Source organism: Hyla sarda, chromosome 7, assembly GCF_029499605.1.
Source record: "Hyla sarda isolate aHylSar1 chromosome 7, aHylSar1.hap1, whole genome shotgun sequence".
In the NCBI taxonomy this organism is placed as follows: domain Eukaryota; kingdom Metazoa; phylum Chordata; class Amphibia; order Anura; family Hylidae; genus Hyla; species Hyla sarda.
The window spans coordinates 28,752,798-28,772,846 of record NC_079195.1 but is presented as its reverse complement, the minus strand read 5'-3'; the positions used below and the strand labels follow the sequence as shown (position 1 = coordinate 28,772,846).

At 46.3% G+C, this 20,049-nt stretch overlaps 1 protein-coding gene across 3 annotated transcripts in view; it reads left to right on the top strand.

Annotated features, from left to right (window-relative positions):
• Positions 1 to 1,528: 1,528 nt before the first annotated feature.
• LOC130283418 (C-type lectin domain family 4 member M-like) overlaps positions 1,529 to 20,049 on the top strand; it is a 28,877-nt gene continuing 10,356 nt past the window's right edge. For 2 of the 3 annotated variants that reach the window (XM_056532865.1, XM_056532866.1), the window contains exons 1-4: positions 1,529 to 1,683; positions 3,291 to 3,403; positions 17,483 to 17,842; positions 18,851 to 19,005. In XM_056532865.1, coding sequence (XP_056388840.1) covers positions 1,583 to 1,683; positions 3,291 to 3,403; positions 17,483 to 17,842; positions 18,851 to 19,005 — 729 coding nt within the window. In that variant the 5' untranslated portion in view covers positions 1,529 to 1,582. The remainder of the gene's footprint in view (positions 1,684 to 3,290; positions 3,404 to 17,482; positions 17,843 to 18,850; positions 19,006 to 20,049) is intronic. The other variant, XM_056532867.1, reaches the window with a different exon arrangement.

Sequence of the window (20,049 nt, the reverse complement as noted above, 5' to 3'; positions counted from 1 at the left end):
TTGATCTCCATCAAGCGTGTATCGGACGTTCAGGCTTTAGACATCTCCAGGCGACAATTCTCACCATTAGGAGTTAAATTCTCTGTCGTACGTAGGACGAAAACCGGACTTCAATCGGTTTTCTATCCTTCTTTTCCCGCACATCCACGCTTGTGTGTGGTCCGCTGTCTTCAGTCATATGAGTCTCAGACAGCTTTGTTACGTTCTTCGGAGTCCTCCCAACTCCTCATCTCCTACGTCCGTCCTCACCAACCGGTGACTTCAGCTACTGGGTACGCTCCGCTATGGATATGGCAGGGATTGACGTTTCCCTGTTCGGGGCCCACTCGTCCAGAGGTGCGATGGCTACTAAAGTGGTCACCACGGGAGGTTCCCTGGCAGATCTATTAACGGCAGGGGATTGGTCTTCAGAGACCACCTTCCGTCACTTTTATTTTAGACCGGAGAAACACATATCTATGTCGGTTCTGTAATTTGTTTCTGTCATGTATTTTATATCATTCTTATGTCTAGCTTTGAACTTGCATAAGATATGAGCCTCCTGTCTGATATATAAATCTAGATTTTCCTAGCTCGTGACGGAAAATATTAGTTATATGAAGACAGGAGGCGAGTATCTTCCCGCCCAACCCAACCCTGTCATGGTATTCCCTTTTTTCTTTCCAGGCTACTGAAGACGGCATCCTCGGAGGCTGAGGTGTTCCGGAATTTCCCTGTTCGTTATGGTGTCCCCGTTGGGACATGGGTCCGGTCCGGTGATTCGAGGTTCTATGGAGTCGGTTTGGGTTCTATCGTGATTCCAGGTTCCAGTTGCGGCTACAGATTTGCATCAAGAAAGAGGAGGAGATAATGGAAGCAGTCCCTTATATACCAAGCATCCCGGCCAGGGATTGGCCGATACATCCTATGGACTGCTGGGAGTTGTAGTTTTAAGTGGTTTAAAAGTTTTTTAGTAAAAATTCATTAAAAGAGTTTTGAATTTCTGCTATGGGCATTAATAAAGAAAGATTAATGCATAAGATACTCGCCTCCTGTCTTCATATAACTAATATTTTCCGTCACGAGCTAGAAAAATCTAGATTTATATCCTGTACTCACTATTCTGCTGGTGAGGTCACTGTGTACATACATTACATTACTTATCCTGTACTGATCCTGAGTTATATCCTGTATTATACTCCAGAGCTGCACTCACTATTCTGCAGTTTGTTACTGTAAACAACTAACAAGCTTGTTGATAGACACCCCTAAGAGACTGCAGCTCTAAAGTCTGCAAAATAGTGAATGCAGGTGACTACCCATATGACCGGTGCAGCTATGACTGCCAGGACACATGTAGCAGAGCTGAGTTATTCTTGTAATGCAACTGAAATGACAAACTTATCTTTGCTGCACCCGTCTATATAAACTGCAACACAAAACTCGCCATATATCGTGCAATTATACCATGATTATCCATCAACAACAATGTATCCACAATGGAATGACAAGGACGGGTGAGGGGGTGGGGGGTATAAGAGGAGATGAAATTCGCCTTCACGTGATTTGCACAGAATAAGTGAAGCCGACACAGAACATAAAGATGGAGGGGGCAGTATATGCAGATCTCATGTTCCAGAGTCATGAAGTTCGGGACCAAGAGACCCTGAGAATGGACGACAGGGAGAATATGAAGGAAGACATGTAAGTAGGTACCCCGACCCCACGACATGGAGGCATAAATAGGGCCCCCATAGATTGAACAGAATGCCAGCGTAACAGTAAGGACTGACACACAGGTAGAGGAAACAAGGCAGATTTACATGATTGCCCATAGAGCAGTGTTTCCCAACCAGGGTGCCTCCAGCTGTTGCAAAACTACAACTACCAGCATGCCCGGACAGCCGTTGGCTGTCCGGGCATGCTGGGAGTTGTAGTTTTGCAACAGCTGGAGGCACACTGATTGGGATGCACTGTTATAGAGGTATCACTCAACATCTGTGTATTACATGCATATATATATATATATATATATATATATATATATATATTTATATATATATACACATACACACACAGTAGTATGTTTCTCTATAACAGTTTTGACTCTTTGCTGATTTTTGGTCAATTTTGTCGTTTGGAATTTTTTTTTCTTTTTCCGCTGACGGCGTTGACCGTTACACAATGCGATAATTTAAAGGTTCGGACGATGCCGCTCGCGGTAATACCAAATGAGTTTGTTTATTTTTGTACATTAACTTGTTCGTTATTTGAGAGGGGGGATTTTCCATTTTATAAGTGAAATTTGAATTTTATTAGAAAGAGGGGGAGGGGATTTAAATTCTTAAAAGGGGGGAATTAATATTTTTTTTAAACCATTTTTAAACACTTTTTATTTATTTTATTTTTTAGCTCCCCCCCCCCAAGGCCTTTAATACTTATATAGATCAATGTAATACATAGGCATGTCATTGATCTATTAGATCAGCATTCTATTAATACAGTCTACTATAGACTGAGTATCAATAGCTGAGTTGTGGCAGGCCCCGAGGCCTAGTACAGGTCTCTGGCTGCCCTGACAACTGAGCAGCATCTTGTGATCACAGGGGGCGCCACGCCGATCTGGCCACTAGACACCAGGGACGCGCACCAAAATCTGTTTACATGGCACAATCGGTATTGATTAAAGCATTTAAATAGTTAAATAAGTAGGAGTAATCTCTGATGTCGTTCATTGTTGTGTCACCCCTGTGCCGCCCTTTTTTCTGACAGCAGGTGGCGCTACTAATTGAAGTGGCCTTATGGCTAAAGCGCCCCTGATTACATGTGGGCTTTTCTATGTAAACCCCACCCATAGGCATGGGCCAAACCCCCGTAATGACAACTGGAGTGACCCCCAATTACTGCTACCCCCTAAAGCAGTGGTCTTTAAACTGTGGACCTCCAGCTGTTGCAAAACTACAACTCCCAGCATGCCCGGACAGCCAACGGCTGTCCGGGCATGCTGGGAGTTGTAGTTTTGCAACAGCTGAAAGTCCACAGTTTGGAGACCACTGCCCTACAGTTACACCCCTGGTGCCGCTACTATATGTATACAAAGGGCGAGATTTATCAAAATCTGTCCCGAGGAAAAGTTGCCCAGTTGCCCATAGCAACCAATCAGATCGCTCCTTTCATTTTGCAGAGGCCTTGTTAAAAATGAAAGAAGCGATCTGATTGGTTGCTATGGACAACTGGGCAACTTTTTAAAAATCTCCCCCAAAGTCCTTACCACACGACCATCTTCTGCCTTTTTATATGATGTTTTACAGGAGTTGCACGTCCGAGAAGAACTTGGGATCTCCCTTCCTCCGACGGCTCTTGGTGGGATCACTACTGCTGGTCGTCGCCCTCTTCACTCTCACAGTCACGCTACTGTCTTACTGTAAGAATGAAAACGTGAAAAACTCATTTTAATATCTTCTATGCCGAGATATGACGGAAGTTACAGGCCTGAAGCCTGAGGCTACACTACTGAGAGAATCTGATGAGAACATATTGATGTGGATGTTGGGTTGAAACGCAACGGCGGTTCGGCGAGCGCCGTCTAGTGCGGGGGTTCAGTCCCCTTCCTTCCCACTGAGTTTCCTTTAAAAGAAGACAAATGCCGATCCACGTGATTAAAACAAACAAGGTTAGGCTGGGTCCACACTACGTTTTGTCCCATACGGGAGCGCATACGGCAGGGGGGAGCTAAAACCTCGCGCTCCCGTATGTGACCGTATGCGCTCCCGTATGTCATTCATTTCAATGAGCCGACCGGAGTGAAACGTTCGGTCCGGTCGGCTCATTTTTGCGCCGTATGCGCTTTTACAACCGGACCTAAAACTGTGGTCAACCACGGTTTTAGGTCCGGTTGTAAAAGCGCATATGGCGCAAAAATGAGCCGACCGGACCGAACGTTTCACTCCGGCCGGCTCATTGAAGTGAATGGCATACGGGAGCGCATACGGTCACATACGGGAGCGCGAGGTTTTAGCTCCCCCCTGCCGTATGCGCTCCCGTATGGGACAAAACATAGTGTGAACCCAGCCTTACTAAAGTTCTTCACACGGTGGTGAACCAGTCACGGTTGTTACAATCTCCTGAGAGACCCAAACGCCTAAAACGGCTGAATTTCCGCCGAAATTTACTGCTCATAGGAGGAGATTTATCAAAACCTGTCCAGAGGAAAAGTGGCTGAGTTGCCCATAGCAACCAATCAGATCGCTTCTTTCATTTTTGAAAAGGCCTTTGAAAAATGAAAGAAGCGATCTGATTGGTTGCTATGGGTAACTCAGCCACTTTTCCTCTGGACAGGTTTTGATAAACTTCCCCCATAGACTTAAATGGGATTCCGCTGTCCTATTCACACAGTCTTTAAATTTGCAGAATTCTGCGGCGAAATCCCTTTCAAGTCAATGGGGCTTTGATTTCAGCTGTATTTCTGTGAGATTTCGCAATTCCATTTGGCAGCCTTTGCAGAAGGGGAATTGTGTGGAATTGTGGAGATTCCACCGTCTGAACATGGCCTTATGGTTGCATTCACACAGGGCGTGTTCACACGTTCAGGTTTTTAATTGCAGTTGATGAATTCAAAGCCAGGAATGGATTTTTCATGATAAAATGGTGAACATTTTTGAAAAACAGCAAAGAAAATTGCATTTTTTCCCCCCAAGTTTGTGCCATGTTGGCCGAGTTATTGGGGCTCATGGAGGAGGGGGCATGGTTTGGTGTGAAGGGGTATGGTCACTGTGGGGATACTTCCTTCCATACACCTGGACTCATCAAGAGGTATGATTTAAACAGGCTTCTCTTTTCAGATCCATTGCTGGCTTTGTTTTCACTAATGGCACTATAAAATCTGGACGTGTGAACACAGCGGAATTCCATAAGAACATCCTACTTGGAAATTCAGCTGCAGCAGAGTCCCATTGATTTCAATCGGATTCTGCTGCATTGTACACACGGCGGAAACATCTGCCGCAGAAATCCCGGTTCAATATTTCAGCGGATTCCGCTCGGAAGTGGTCCTAGTGCCTCCTTTTCAAGTAAATGTGTGGAGTGTCTGCTGGTATTTTCTGGCATACATTCTGCAAATTTTTGGCCATGTGAACATGGCCTTAGTATGATGTCGGACAGGGTAATGTGCAATAAACCTTATCGTGATGCCAGGGCGTGGTTGACCTATACACCACCCAAGGTAGGCCATCTTCACCTGTGCCTGGCACGGGGAAAATAATCACTCTGATGCAAGGTTACAGATAACTGATATGCTTTACTGAGGTTGGAACGATGGTATAATCCGTTACAGCTCAGATTAGTGTGAAGGAATTGGAGGGTGAACTTAGGGAAGATTATTGGCTTGCTGGGACTTATAGTTTATTGTGCTGTATATGACTGATTCAGCCCACACTATACTTTAGAGACTGGGACTTGACTAACTATCTTACTTGACTTGTTTAATATCCCCAAGACTGTAGGCTTACTGCAAGGCTTTGACTTTCATCTCGGTAGTGGGGCTAACCGGTAGTAGATGTGTGGTTGCTGGACTAGGCCTCAGGTCTCCTTTCAGATCCACCTCACAGACAGACTTCACTCCTCACCAAACTGTATCTCAGCAAAGACTCAAGAAAGAAGAGCTGAACTCTGACCTCACTATATAAGGGAGGAATTTAGAGAGATCCCATTGGCCGGATAAGTCACATGTTCACCACTGCATAATCCCCTTAACAAGGTCCTTAGCAACAATAGATTTCTTAAAGGAGTAAACGTCTTATCCCCTATCAAAAGGATAGGGGATAAGATTGTGGTGGGCCAGTACAGGAGTTGCCCTCCTGTACCCTTTCTGTCCTGTGTGGCGGACTCTATTTCAGTGTCTCCTGAGTCCACTTGCATTATATGTGCCATAAATGGTTAAATGGCCTATGTTATTTATTAAGCTGTCTTTCTAATGTTCATATGCCTTTAAATGTTTTTACAAAGTCATGTAACCAGGGAAGGTGTCAGTGACCAGGTGACTTGTGTGGTGACCTATGGGAGTCCTCCATATTGCTCCTAGATATACTTGGGAGGAGCTAGCCAGTTCAGTCGAGTCTTAGGGCATGCTGAGTACAGTACAGTCAAGACCTGAGAGTGTCTGGTGTCCTGAAGAAACCCAAGGCTTAACCACGCAGCCACACTTCTACCAACCAAGTGCACCTGCAGGTGAACGTCACAGCCTGGTAAACATTCACAGGGGTGAAGCCTAATTAGTCATAGTTCAGTCAATTCTGCTAAAGTCAGTGTGGTAGCTTGGGGGTGTAGGGTAGGTAGGGTGTAGCTGTGCAGTGATGAAAGGGTGTAGGATTAACCCTTAACTGTCGTGATGCTAGGGTGCGTATATGTATCCTACCGCCACCCGTCCCAGGAACGATAGGGAGAAATAAAGGATTGTCCACAACTGGAATGTTTGTAAACTGAATGTGGTAGCCTTGGGGTGGTGTATGGTAGTTGGGATGTTGTAGTAGATAAGGGGTTAATGTTAACCCTATAGTTCGTGACGCCAGGCTGAGGGCTAGTATGCTGAGGTAATTCTCTGGTCTATCGGTACCGGGACACCCCATACCCCCTTACTTAAGATAAGTGGACCTCGACGTCTGTCCCCTAAGACAGAGGGACTAGGACTAGAACAGGATGATCTATAAATTTGCTATACATCCTAAGTAAACATTGAAGACATTTACATTCTTTTCATACTCTTACTAGTATCTGGACTAGACAATTAGAATCTATCTAGGCATTAGTGATATCTAGACAAGAATGCTATCTAGATATTTGAAGAAACTATTTATCCTTTAGTTTCTAGCTTCCTAGACAACTTTATTAAACTTACTATAAATTCCAAAGCTTACTAGACAATTAGGCAGCTATCTGACATGTAGTTGCTAGCTCCTAAGACATTCTATTAATTCTCTACACATTATATGAGGCTAAACTGAACATTAGTATAACTCTCTATACATGAGACTATCTAGACATTGGTACAGCTCTATTTACCTTTAGTTTCAAGCTGACTAGACACTTTTATTATCTCACACATTTTATTCGCCAAGAATAAGTTACCTGTAAGTACACATAAGGTTATACTGGCTAGACGGAAGCTAGGTCACAGTAAGGGTGGCTGCTAGGGTCTATCGGCTACACGCTACTTACCCCTAGAGCACTTTAAAAAAAACTATGTTGGTTATTCCTAGAATTACGTGTTTAAGTCTACATTAGTAAGAGCACCTACTGGCCAGGCAGAGCATCTCACGCACGCAAGGAAGGAGAAGAAGAAGTGTACCTAACAGTGGCAGGAATTGGTTATCAATATGCTACAATTCCTAAGTGTTTTCTTAAGGGAAATATTTATTTTGATGTATATATTAGAGAAACTTGAGGTAGTGCATTTAAGTCAGTAATCTAGGGGACTGAAAAGTGATTGGCAGAGCATTGAAGTGGGTTATCAAAGATACTATGTGTGCAGGTACTAAATGTGAGTCCTGGTACCTTATGGGTAGTTTGCCCTGTGTAGTCCTTTGAGATCGCCTCAACACCACCTCCGAGTCATCAGGAGTTCCTTCACTTGAGGATTCTTCAAGAACTTCAGTCCCCAAGGGACCAGCTGGAGGGCTGGAAACGGAAGCAACATCGGTTGAACTGAGGAGTTCTCTTAAGACAGGTGGAGTAGTGGCATCAATATCTGGAGCAGTCACTGGAGCAGGACTGATGTCGAGTGTAGCAGCCAATGGTGGTTGACAGGGGGAAACAGCTACTGGCAACTGACTGGGTGGTGCAACCAGTGGCGGCTGGCTGGTTGGAGCTGGGAACGGTATGCCCCAATACATGGTAGGCTGCTGAGATGGGAACAAAGGAACGTCGATAGTGGGATGAATTCCTTCTCCCGGCACATATTCTCTTATTGGCCTTGGTGGAGGTGGAGTAGAAGTAGCAGGAGGATCAGAAGGAGTAGGAGGAGATGGGCCAAGCATATCTTCTTTCAGGCACACTTTTATCCTATTCCGGTGAACCACCTGTGGCTCGAACCCGTCTTTTTGTATCTCGTACACGTCCGTTTCGGGATAAGAAACCGCAGTAATGGTGTATGGCTCCGTTTCCCACAGCGAGTCCAATTTATGGGTTCTAGGAAATTTTCTGAGCCACACTTTATCTCCAAGCTGCAAGGGCTGAGCCGAAGCATGTCGATTATAATCTTTCTGCTGGCGTTCAGAAACTTCACCCATTTTCTAATCAACGATGTCCTTGGCTTCCTCAATTCTGCCTTGATGCTCTGACATCCAACCTTGGGAAGCCTGAGGAGAATTGTTGAAAGGTGCCTGTTGCCCGAAGGTTCGATCCTTTGGCAATTGGCCGTGTCGGCCCATCATCAGGAAAAAGGGCGTATACCCTGTAGAGTAGTGAACAGTGTTGTTGTAAATTTCCAGGGGTTCAGGCAACAGCTGAGGCCACGCTTCGTGCTTTGAGACAGAGGCTGCTCTGAGCATCTGGATGAACACTTGATTGATCCTCTCGCAGAGCCTATTCCCTTGGGGATGGTAGGCCGTTGTCCGGAGCTTCGTACAATCATGCAACTGGCAAAGTTCCTGGAACAACTGGGCTTCAAAGGCGGTTCCCCGATCCGTGAGGACCGATTCGGGACACCCCAGAGGTTGGATCCAATGACGATAGAAGAGTTGAGCAGCAGTCTTGGCGGTAAGATCCTTGACAGGGACCACGACCACCCACTTGGAATAATGATCCACCATAATTAGAGCATGACAATAGCCAGATCGAGTGGGGGCCAGCTTCACATGGTCCAAGGCAACAATTTGATTCGGCCTTTCTGTACAGATGGGATGCAAAGGGGCTCTTGCGTCCCTCCTGGGGTTCTTTATCACGTTGCACACGGAGCACTCGGCACACCATTTCTCGATGTCTCCATGCATCCCAATCCAGTACAATCTCCTTCTGACGGTGATCTCTGTCTTATGGATAGTGTTGCTCGCGAATATTCGCAATACGAATTTTATTCGCGAATATCGCATATTCGCGAATTCGCGAATATTCGCGAATATAGCGCTATATATTCGTTATTACGAATATTCGTTTTTTTTTTTGTTTTTTGTTTTTTTCACAGTACACATCACAGTGATCACCCCTCACTGCTTCCAGCTTGTGTAGTGTAAAGAAGGCTCTAATACTACTGTGTGAGACTGGTGTGCGAATTTTCGTATATACGAAAATTTGCATATGCTAAGTTTCGCATATACGAATTTTTGTTTGGACGGGGTTTTGCATGCGCAAATTTTCGCATATGTTAATTTTCGCACATGCGAATATTTGTATATGCGAAAATAAAACACGAATATTCGCGAATATATGACGAATATTCGTCCATATATTCGCGAATATTCGCGAATTCGAATATGGCCTATGCCGCTCAACACTACTTATGGACCCCGAAGTGTCCGGATTGATCATGATAGGCATTCAGAACCATGGCTGCATCCCTTCTGGGAACCACAATCTGGTGTATGCGGTCTCCTGAGACTGGGTCCAGGGAATTTCGGTAGACCAACCCCTTGTGCAGGAACAGGCGATTCCTCTGCCGCCACAGCCACTTCAATTGAAAGTCTCTGTGGGCCTTGCGCACCCGAGTAGGCACTTTCTTGTGGAGGCAATAGTCGAGGAGGTCCCCGATAACCCTGCTTTCATCCTGAAGTGTCTTCCAGGTGGACAGATCTTCAGAGACTTTTGGAGACTCAGGTCCGTCACCCGCCTGGGCAGTTAGAGCATTCTGGCTCACGAACCTTCGGTAGAAGGGAGGCATTTCTACATCTTCCCACACATCTTCAGTAGGAGGTGCTTCTCCCGGGGCCATGCGAGAAAGTACATCCGCATTAACATTGTTTTTTCCGCTGCGGTACTTAATGTTGAAATCATAGTTGGCCAACCAAGAGGCCCAACGCTGTTAAAGAGCTCCCAACTTAGCAGTGTTCAAATGGGCCAAGGGGTTGTTATCAGTGTATACCGTGAAGGGAGTAGCAGCCAGATAGTCCTTAAACTTCTCAGTTATAGCCCAAACCAGTGCCAGGAGCTCCAGCTTGAAGGAGCTATAGTTAGCATCATTCTTCTCAGCACCTCGAAGATGCTGGCTGGCATAGGCAATCACCCTCTCCTTGCCATCTTGCACTTGAGATAAGACCGCCCCCAGACCTTCAAAGCTAGCGTCTGTGTATAAACGTAACGGCAGGCTGTAGTCAAGATACGCCAATATGGGGGGTTCCGTGAGGAGGTACTTCAGGGCTCAAAAGGCCTCTTCTTGTTCTTCGGCCAACTGGATGGGAAGCCTCCCATTATAATTTTCCTGGGCAGTCCCTCTCAGTAATTTGGTCAAGGGTCCAGCAATTTGAGCAAAATGGGGGATGAAGCGCTGGTAATATCCAGCAAACCCCAGCAAACTTCGGACGTCTCGCACCGTCCGGGGTGTAGGCCACTCTTTCACAGCACTCACTTTGTCTGGATCAGGCTGGACTCCGTGAGCACTGACGACATGTCCTAGGTAGTGCACTTGTGGCTTTAGCAAGTGACATTTGGAAGGTTTAACCTTGAGTCCATGTCGGATAAGGACTTGGAAAACTTCTTTCAGGTGATCCAGGTGTTCCTGATAAGTACGAGAATAGACGATGACGTCATCTAAATACAACAGAACACTCAGGAAGTTAAGATGCCCCAAGCATCGCTCCATTAGGCGTTGGAAAGTAGCTGGTGCATTGCACAGTCCAAAGGGCATACTTTTGAACTCGAAGAGACCCATATGGGTCACAAATGCGGTCTTCTCTCTGTCCTCTTCTGCCATTGGCACCTGCCAGTAGCCACTCGTCAGATCCAGTGTGGAAAAGTAGGCGGCAGACCCCAACGCAGCCAAGGATTCTTCGATGCGAGAGGATAGGCATCCTTATGAGTTATGTTGTTCAATTTCCGGTAATCCACGCAAAAGCGGATAGTTCCATCTTTTTTCTTCACCAGGACCAAAGGTGCAGCCCACGGACTCTGGCTTTCCTGGATGACATCGGCCTCTTTCATCTCCGCGAGCATTTTCTTTATGGTCTGATACATCCCAGGAGCCACAGGACGATGTCTCTCTTTAATGGGTGGATTGTCTCCGGTGAGAATCCTATGTTTGGTCCTGCCAAAGTCTGTGGAGAACTTGCTGAAAGCTTCTTGATGTTTCTTAGCCACCTGGATGACTCCTTCCACCTGTTCCTTGGGGGTATCTTCGCCTCCTATCTGTAGTTGGCTCCACCAAGGTTCCGCAGGATTCTGGTCAGGTCCTCGTTGGACCACCTGTGACTTTGAGACTACATCTCGGACGTCTAGATGGTGTAGAGTAGCCACTGGGGTATACTTGGGTAGTTGGACCGCAACTTGAGAGAGATTAATAAGTCTCACTGGAACCTTTAAATTACGTACGGTTACCAGGCTTCTAGCAGCTTGCACCAAGGGACAATCTTCCAGTAGAAGGGGTTCCAAGAGCGCTTGGTAATCTTGATTTTTCACCCCGGGTCGGGCACGGCACCAAATAACTGTCTCTGTCTGTGGCTGTAGACTAATGGCTCGGATATCTTGAATCCTTACTCGACAGATTTCTCCTTGATGATTCGCGAACTTCTGTTCTGCTTGGAGGATTTAGAGGTGGTGTTGTGCAGCTCGCCGGCCTGGGGGTGACAGGTGAGGGAGAGATGCATGCAGTGCACAGACAATATCATCAAAACAGTGCCTCATAATATTCATGCCTAAAATTAAATCAGCTGCCCCCTCATCCCTAACATTAGTGACAGTCACACCCTGTCTTCCTAACACATGTTTTCCCACCTGCACCGTGGGCTCCCAGTAACCATGCCTGGGTGCTGGTTTCCCGTTCCCTGCAGTTGCTCTGAACTCCGCTTCCTGAGGGTCACACAACCTTTCTGGGCCCCAGTACTTATAGAAAGCCCCCTGTGAAATAGTGGATACCTGAGACCCCGTATCTATCAGAGCTTGTAACCGGATACCTTCATTCATCACCTGTACATAAGGACAAGAAGCTACATACATAGACAGTCCCTTCTTGTCGCTGGTTGATTCTGGACCTTCAACCTCTACTCCTGGGGTGCGGTCCTCGACCCCAGGGGACGCCCGTTTAAAGCCCAGCATTGGCTCTTCCAGTGTCCATTCTTGTTACAATAGCTACAGACGGGTCTCTGACTTCCAGGTGGTCTCACAGGAGGGATACCAGGTGGAGCAACAGGGCGAGGGTCAGCCTTCTTAGGAGGTGGTGTTGCAGATCTAGAAGGATTTAGCCGTACAGCCATTTCTTTAAAGGCCTTGGCTAACTGTTCAATGTTCTGTTTAATGTCTTGTAAGTCAGCTGTCCAAGGACTAGAAGAAGGTGTTGGTGGGGCAGATTAAGAAGGGACAGGCGGCTGGGGCACGGGCCCCGGAGATTCAGTAGTGGGGACACTAATCTCTTCTGTCTGAGGTCCCGACTCTATTACTTTAACCGCGAGTCTCTTAAAAGCTTGGAAAGCCATGTCGGGATTTTGCACGGCCAGCATCCTAAGTTGGGCCTTGTCCCATTTGTTTAGCGCCCCTTCTATAAAACGGTCCATCAGTACTCGATTGCCCTGATCGGGCGTGATGCCGTCCAACTTCTGTACCGCCTCTAATGTGCTCTGCAAAGCCACTGAATATGCTCGGAGGGTCTCACCTGGCTTCTGGCGCCGTTCATAGAGTCGGAGGCGTACCTCCAAGGGAGAATGAGATTCAAACACTTGAGAAAGTCCTTCAAAAATCTGCCCCACTGTGGCTTTATCAGCCGCTGGCCAGGTGCGAAGTTCTTCCAAGGCGGGTCCCTGGAGTTGTCCCAGAAGCAGCTGTACTGGTTGATGAGGTGGAAGTGCATAAAATCCAAAGAGGCTTTAGAATTTTTCTTTAAAGTCTCTTAATGTAAAAGGGTCACAATTGTAGGTGGGAAGCACAGGATTCCCCAAGAAGACAGGTGCGGCAACTGGGGCTCCCAACACATAGAGAGAGACTGAAGGTGGACTTATTGGGTCCTTTTCCACCTGTGCTGGAGGTCTCGCTGGAATCACAGGCAGAGCACGTCCTTGTGAGGTCAAAAGTGTTGGTGAAGGCGGCAACACTCTTCTGGCTTGGGGTGGAGACCCCATTGGTGGGGCCACTGGAGCATCGCACCCTTGCTGTTCAGGTGGGGACTGTGGGACTGCAGGTTCTGACATCTCTGTATTTGGTATGCTGGCCCTTTAAACAGGTCTTGAATTCCTAGGTCCCAAAGAAATACGCAGTTGTTCTCTAATCTGGAACTTGAGAGCGTATATTTCAAATTTGAGAGCGGTGACCTGAAACTCAACAGCCTTTAATTGAAATTTGAGTGCGTCGATCGGCAGCTGAAGCGGCTCTATGTCAGACTTCAATTCGGCAATCTGAGTCCCGTACTGTTCCGGTTCCTCACAGCTTCCAGCCCGTTGTCGCACTCTGCGCCTTTTCCCGCGCTGAACTGTCTCTCTTTGTTTGTTTCTGGCACTAGACTCCAACAAAATGGCCGCCGAGGCACCAAGAGCTTCGGTGGACGGGGTCTCTGGATCACGTGCGCCGGGATGTCCCGCGCTAACTTGTAGCTCCGCTGTACTGTTCGCCACCCCCCTTACTTACATGAGCACTTCCTCCACACAGCACCGTGTGCGCAACCCCTTACTCCGGATTGTAAGTCACAGTACATAAATAAAGTTCATTTTCTGGGGGGGAGTACACTTTCACTAATGGTGACTGTATTAGGCGCACACCCGTATCCTGTTCGTGCAACGCCAAAAAGGCTTTGTGGTAGCCTTGGGGGGGGGGGGGGGGGTGTATGGTAGTCGGGATGTTGTAGTAGATAAGGGGTTAATGTTAACCCTATAGTTCGTGACATCAGGCAGAGTGCTAGTATGCTGAGGTAATTCTCCGGCCTATCGCCACCCTTCCCAGAAACGACAGGCGCATGTAATGAAATGACTGAAGGTCCACAATGTACTTGAACTTGAACTTGGGTAACTTTACTTAAGTGCTTGCGGTACATCCAATGAACAATGACAGTCTCAGGAATACAGTCTTTATATAGCTCAATGACTGACAATTGTTGCGGACCTTGAAATAAATTAAAGTCTCTGAATTTAGGGTAATTATTGCAGATCCGTCCTGATTTAGGGGATAGATAAGGTCCGGTGATCTTGCAGAGTGCTTGGGGATTGATGCACTCAGAATTTAGAAGTTATCGGCTGTCGCCACTAGTGTTGAGCGGCATAGGCCATATTCGAATTCGCGAATATTCGCGAATATATGGACGAATATTCGCCATATATTCGCGGATATTCGCATATTCGTTATCTCCTCGTTTTATTTTCGCATATGCGAAAATTCGCGTATGCGGAAATTAACATATGAGAAAATTTGCATATACAAAATTAGCATACGCAAAAATTCGCATATGCGAAAATTAGCATATGCGAATATTCGCATATGCGAAAATTAGCATATGCGAATTTTCGCACGGCAGTCTCACACAGTAGTATTACAGCCTTCTTTACACCACACAAGCTGGAAGCAGAGAGGGATGATCACTGTGATGTGTACTGTGAAGAAAAAAAAAAAGAATATTCGTAATTACGAATATATAGCGCTATATTCGCGAATATGCGATATTCGCGAATATGCGATATTCGCGAATAATATTCGAATTGCGAATATTCGCGAGCAACACTAGAACTCGCCACAAGGTTCAGGCCTAGACTCACAGATCTCAGCAGCGCAGATGCTTCTTGCTTGCTTGCACAGGAACAAGAGCACGAGAACATGGCCGCCGCTCCCTTATATGGGCAGGGGGCGGGGCTAATCTGATTGGTCCGAACATCCGTCATTCACTGTTACAATGAGTGATGGGATTGACTACGTCACAAGGACCTCCAAAGGTCCTCAAGCAGAAATACCATAGAGTTCACCTAACCACGTGACCCGCAGGTCCTGCTACGCTATGGGACAGGTAATTAACTATTTATAGAGCTTTTATATAATATTTACATGCTTCCTAAGTAAGCTATTGGTGCAATAACTATCTGGATGAGAGGTGACTAGGGGTGGATAGGACAATAGGAACCCCAACGTCCTCGGGACTCTTGCTATGGGGACCCACAATAAAAGGTACCGGATAGGATACGGTACCGGGACACCACATGAAGATAACTTTTCTGCAGATTTTATGTAGGTTAAACGTAGTAACAGTCTTTACAGTGGACTGGACATTAGGCTCCTCACAGGTTTGGTTGGGACCTTGTAGGGAATAAGCTTGAAGGATTTGCTTTACGCTGTTCCACTGGATTTAGGGGTATAGTTTAGGTCCAGCAGTCACGTAGGATTAACAGAATTTGGATTGAGTAGACTCACGGTTTAGTAAGGCTCTGGATTGGTAGACTTCAGGCCTAATTTGTCTTGTAGGTAAGCACAGAGCTCCGCTCGCTGTCATATCCCAAGGGAAAGAGCCGGACAAAAGCTGTTGCTTGCTTTGCAACCAGGAACTTAGAGAGAGATTAAAGGAGTAGTCCAGTGGTGAAAAACTTATCCCCTATCCTAAGGATAGGGGATAAGTTTGAGATCGCGGGGGGTCCGACCGCTGGGGCCCCCTGCGATCTCTCTGTACGGGGGCCAGGTTCTCCGGCCAGATAGTGGGTGTCGACCTCCGCACGAAGCGGCAGCCGACACGCCGCCTCAATACATCTCTATGGCAGAGCCGGAGATTGCCGAAGGCAGCGCTTCGGCTCTGCCATAGAGTTGTATTGAGGGGGAGTGTCGGACGCCGCTTCGTGCGGAGGTCGACACGCCCCCTTCCCGCGGGCTGTCAGGGCCCCGTACAGGAGATCGCAGGGGGCCCCAGCGGTCGGACCGCCCGCGATCTCAAACTTATCCCCTATCCTTAGGATAGGGGATAAGTTGTTCACCACTGGGTCACCACTGGACTACTCCTTTAAGTGGATACAGCACCCTTATATCTAAAGGGGCAGGCTTCAAGCTTATTGGTCCTCCAGACCTGTCAGTCCTAATACAAAGCATTCTGGTACATCACGTGACATAAGCACATGACCTCCTACAGCACCCCCCGTTTTTCAGCTGCACAGAGCAAGGATTGCTCTGTGGCTGATGACGGGCGCTGCAGGGACGGAGTATCGTGATGTCACGGCTCCACCCCCTCATGACATCACGCTCTGCTCCCTCAATGCAAGTCTATAGGAGGGGGCGTGGTGGCAGTCACAAGAGGGCGGAGCGGTGACATCACTATACTTGTCCCCCTGCACCGCCCGTCATCAGCCACATCAGCTGAAAAACGGGGTCAACTTTTCCTCTGCACAGGTGTTGAGAAATCACCCTCTAATGTATGTAAAACCACTTTCAGGCTACATTTCCACACAACTTACTTTTTGTGCCTGAAGAAATACCACAAAAAAATGCCCAAAAAACACATTTTGCCATCTCTTTTCTGACATTTTGTCTGGCGTTTTTTTCATTTTAGTAAAAATCGCTTTATTTTTTTTGAGTGTTTAGCATTTTTTCTCTGCTTTCAGAATGGCGTTTTTTCTTCACACAGATAAAAGTGATCAAGAGAAGAAAAAACGCCCCCCAAAAAACGCAAATGTTAAACCCACGTTGTTTTTCTCTGGGTCTATGGGAGAATAAAACGCCAAAATTCACTGAAAGAAAAACGCCATTTTAGAAAACTGACAGTGACAATAAACAAAATAAAGATGCCAAACAAGAGTAAATGAACGCCAAAGGAAAACATACCAAGTGCGTTTGGCGTTTCATAATTCCCTATAGACTTTTAGCCGCTGCATTTTTTTTTCCTCAAGAAAAAAACTCTGTGTGGCAAAAGTGAAAATGAAAAAGGGAAAATCCTAAACTATAAAAGAATCTAAAAAAAAAAACAAAAAAGAAGAAATAATTAGATCTGTCAACAGTAACTAACATGTTTCTTAAACGGGATATCTAGGATTAAAAAAACAGAGCTGATTTCTTCCAACAACAGTGCCACCCTTCTGCTCAGGTTGTATGTGGTATTGCAGCTCAGTTCCATTTGAAGTAAATGGAGACATGTTATAATACCGCACACAACCTGAGGACAGGGGTGGCACTGTTTTTGGAAGAAATTAGCGGTTTTATTGTTCCTGGATAATCCTTATAACAGTGTGTCTCCAGCTGTTGCCAAAGTACAACTCCCAGCATGCCAAAGGCTGTCGGGCATGCTGGGTGTTGAAGTTTTGCAACAGCTGTAGACACACTATTAGGAAAACACTCCTGATAATGTTTTTGTTCAGGCTATAAGTATATGTATACTTTATATCTATCTATCTATCTATATATATATATATATGTTAATCAGATTTGCCGGTGAGTTCTCATCTGCGCAGTGCTGAGGCGGAGGCGGAGTCCCTACGCAGGAACAGCAGCCATTGGTTGGATGAGCGGGAAATGGCGCAGAATGACGCATTTCAGATGCAGAAGAACCTGTCCTCCGTACAGAGAGAATACAGCATCGTGCATGACATCTTGTTACCCCGCCTATTGTATAACCAGACCCAGCACCAGAGGGCGCTCCAGGCCATAGAGAGGCAGCGCAAAGATGTGAGGAGCGACCTGAGAAAGATCCAAGAACATTACGGATCCTTGAGGAAGAGGAACATTCTTATTCCCCGGAGCAGCGATCTGCTGAGGAACTGTATAGCCTCAGAACATGACTCAGGTATCAGGTGTCACCACTTCCCATAGTGTGTCAGTGTGTCTCCAGCTGTTTCAAAACTACAACTCCCAGCATACTTGGACAGCCAAAGTTGTAGTTTTGCAACAGCTGGAGAAACACTGAATGCGATACTGTGGTGTTGAATGAGGGTAATGTGTGAATTAACCTTTTCGTGACGCCAGGGTGTGGTTTTCCTATATAATCACACGTAGCTAGTACCGCTAGTCCTAGGTCAGTCAGGGGCAATAAAGAGTCCAAGGCCAGGTTAAGGGTAACGGTAGCTTTTACTGAGGTTAGACAGATGGTACATTCTATACTGTTCAGCCAATATCCCAGAGAGATGGCCAGTGACACAGGGGGACCTCGGAGGTTTCGTGGGACTTGCAGTGACTTGACAGACTAGATTTCAGGCCACGTTGAATAGGCAGTAGACTTGATGACTGACAATTAGACGACTTTATCTTACTTGCAATTGATAGGTGGCTGCAGACTTTAGGCTCGAGGCCTCCAATGCTCCGGACACTGATGCTGGAACACTGGTCTGGACTGGACCTCAGCAGAAGTAGAAATGAGCTAAGAGAGCGATTGCAGCTCCATCTTATATAGGGGGGACTGTGCAAGGAGACCATAGGTCACTAGAGAGGTCACCTGGTCACTGGGTAACAATCATATGACTTAAACATGTGACTTAAACATAATCATGTGACTAACAATAAAGGTCCTTTACTCATTATGTGAAAACCCTTTATGGGAAACCTATATACACAGGGGAGATACTGCAGGAGAGCCCCGGGGACATACAGGGACTCAACCTGACAGGACAAAAAGACCATACTGGACCATATCCCATACTGGGACACCACATACAGAAGAACATGTGATTCTGTACTGGGTCACCACAGTACTTCTGTGCAGTTTTCCCTATGACAACTATGACAGTACAGGGGGTAAATATTCTCAGCTTCAGTTCTTCATTCATGTTTAAATTTTTTTTATATACATCATTTGCAGCCATGTTGTGCCCCTTTTGTCCCCCTGGGTGGACACTCTTTGAGACGTCCTGCTATCTGCACTCTGCAGAAGATGCTCGGAGCTGGGGGGAGAGTCTGCCCTGGTGCCGGGTACAAGGCGGGCACCTGGTGGTGATTAATGATGAAGAAGAACAGGTATAGTACATAGCGGTGCCCTTGGCAAACCAGACACATTGGGGGAGAATTATCAAAACCTGTCCAAAAGTTGCTGAGTTGCCCATAGCAACCAATCAGATCGCTTCTTTCATTTTTCAGAGGCCTAAAGTTTCTGAGTTGCCCATAGCAACCAATCAGATTGCATCTTTCATTTTTCAGAGGCCTAAAGTTGCTGAGTTGCCCATAGCAACCAATCAGATCGCTTCTTTCATTTTTCAGAGGCCTAAAGTTTCTGAGTTGCCCATAGCAACCAATTAGATCGCTGCTTTCATTTTTCAGAGGCCTAAAGTTTCTGAGTTGCCCATAGCAACCAATCAGATCGCTTCTTTCATTTTTCAGAGGCCTAAAGTTTCTGAGTTGCCCATAGCAACCAGATTGCTTCTTTCATTTTTCAGAGGCCTAAAGTTGCTGAGTTGCCCATAGCAACCAATCAGATGGCTTCTTTCATTTTTCAGAGGCCTAAAGTTTCTGAGTTGCCCATAGCAACCAATCAGATCGCTGCTTTCATTTTTCAGAGGCCTAAAGGCCTCTGAAAAATGAAAGAAGCGATCTGATTGGTTGCTATGGGCAACTCATCAACTTTTCCTCTGGACAGGTTTTGATAAATCTCCCCCTTTTGTGCCCACATAACCGAGCCTGAAACAGTGCCCCCGATAAAGGTCCGTTCACACTGAAGAAATTCAGAAATTCATAATCAAAAGCCCCGTCCCATTCATCATGTACAGTACAATCCTCCACCAGAATCCAATTTCTTATTGGAAGTTCTACTATGGAATTTCGAGTGTCGGTACCGGTGCCGATTAGTGTGAATTGGGCCTTATAGTAACCCCCCAAAAATAAGAATTTTTTTTTTATAACCTAAGATATATGGCTCAATCATAAGGCTATGTTCACACAGCAGAATTTTCGTGTGGAATTCCGAAAAAATAATTCAGCCATAATTTACTGCACATTCACTGGGATTCTGCTTTTCCATTCAGACAGCAGAATTTCCGCGGCGGGCATTCCGTCTTGGAAATTTAG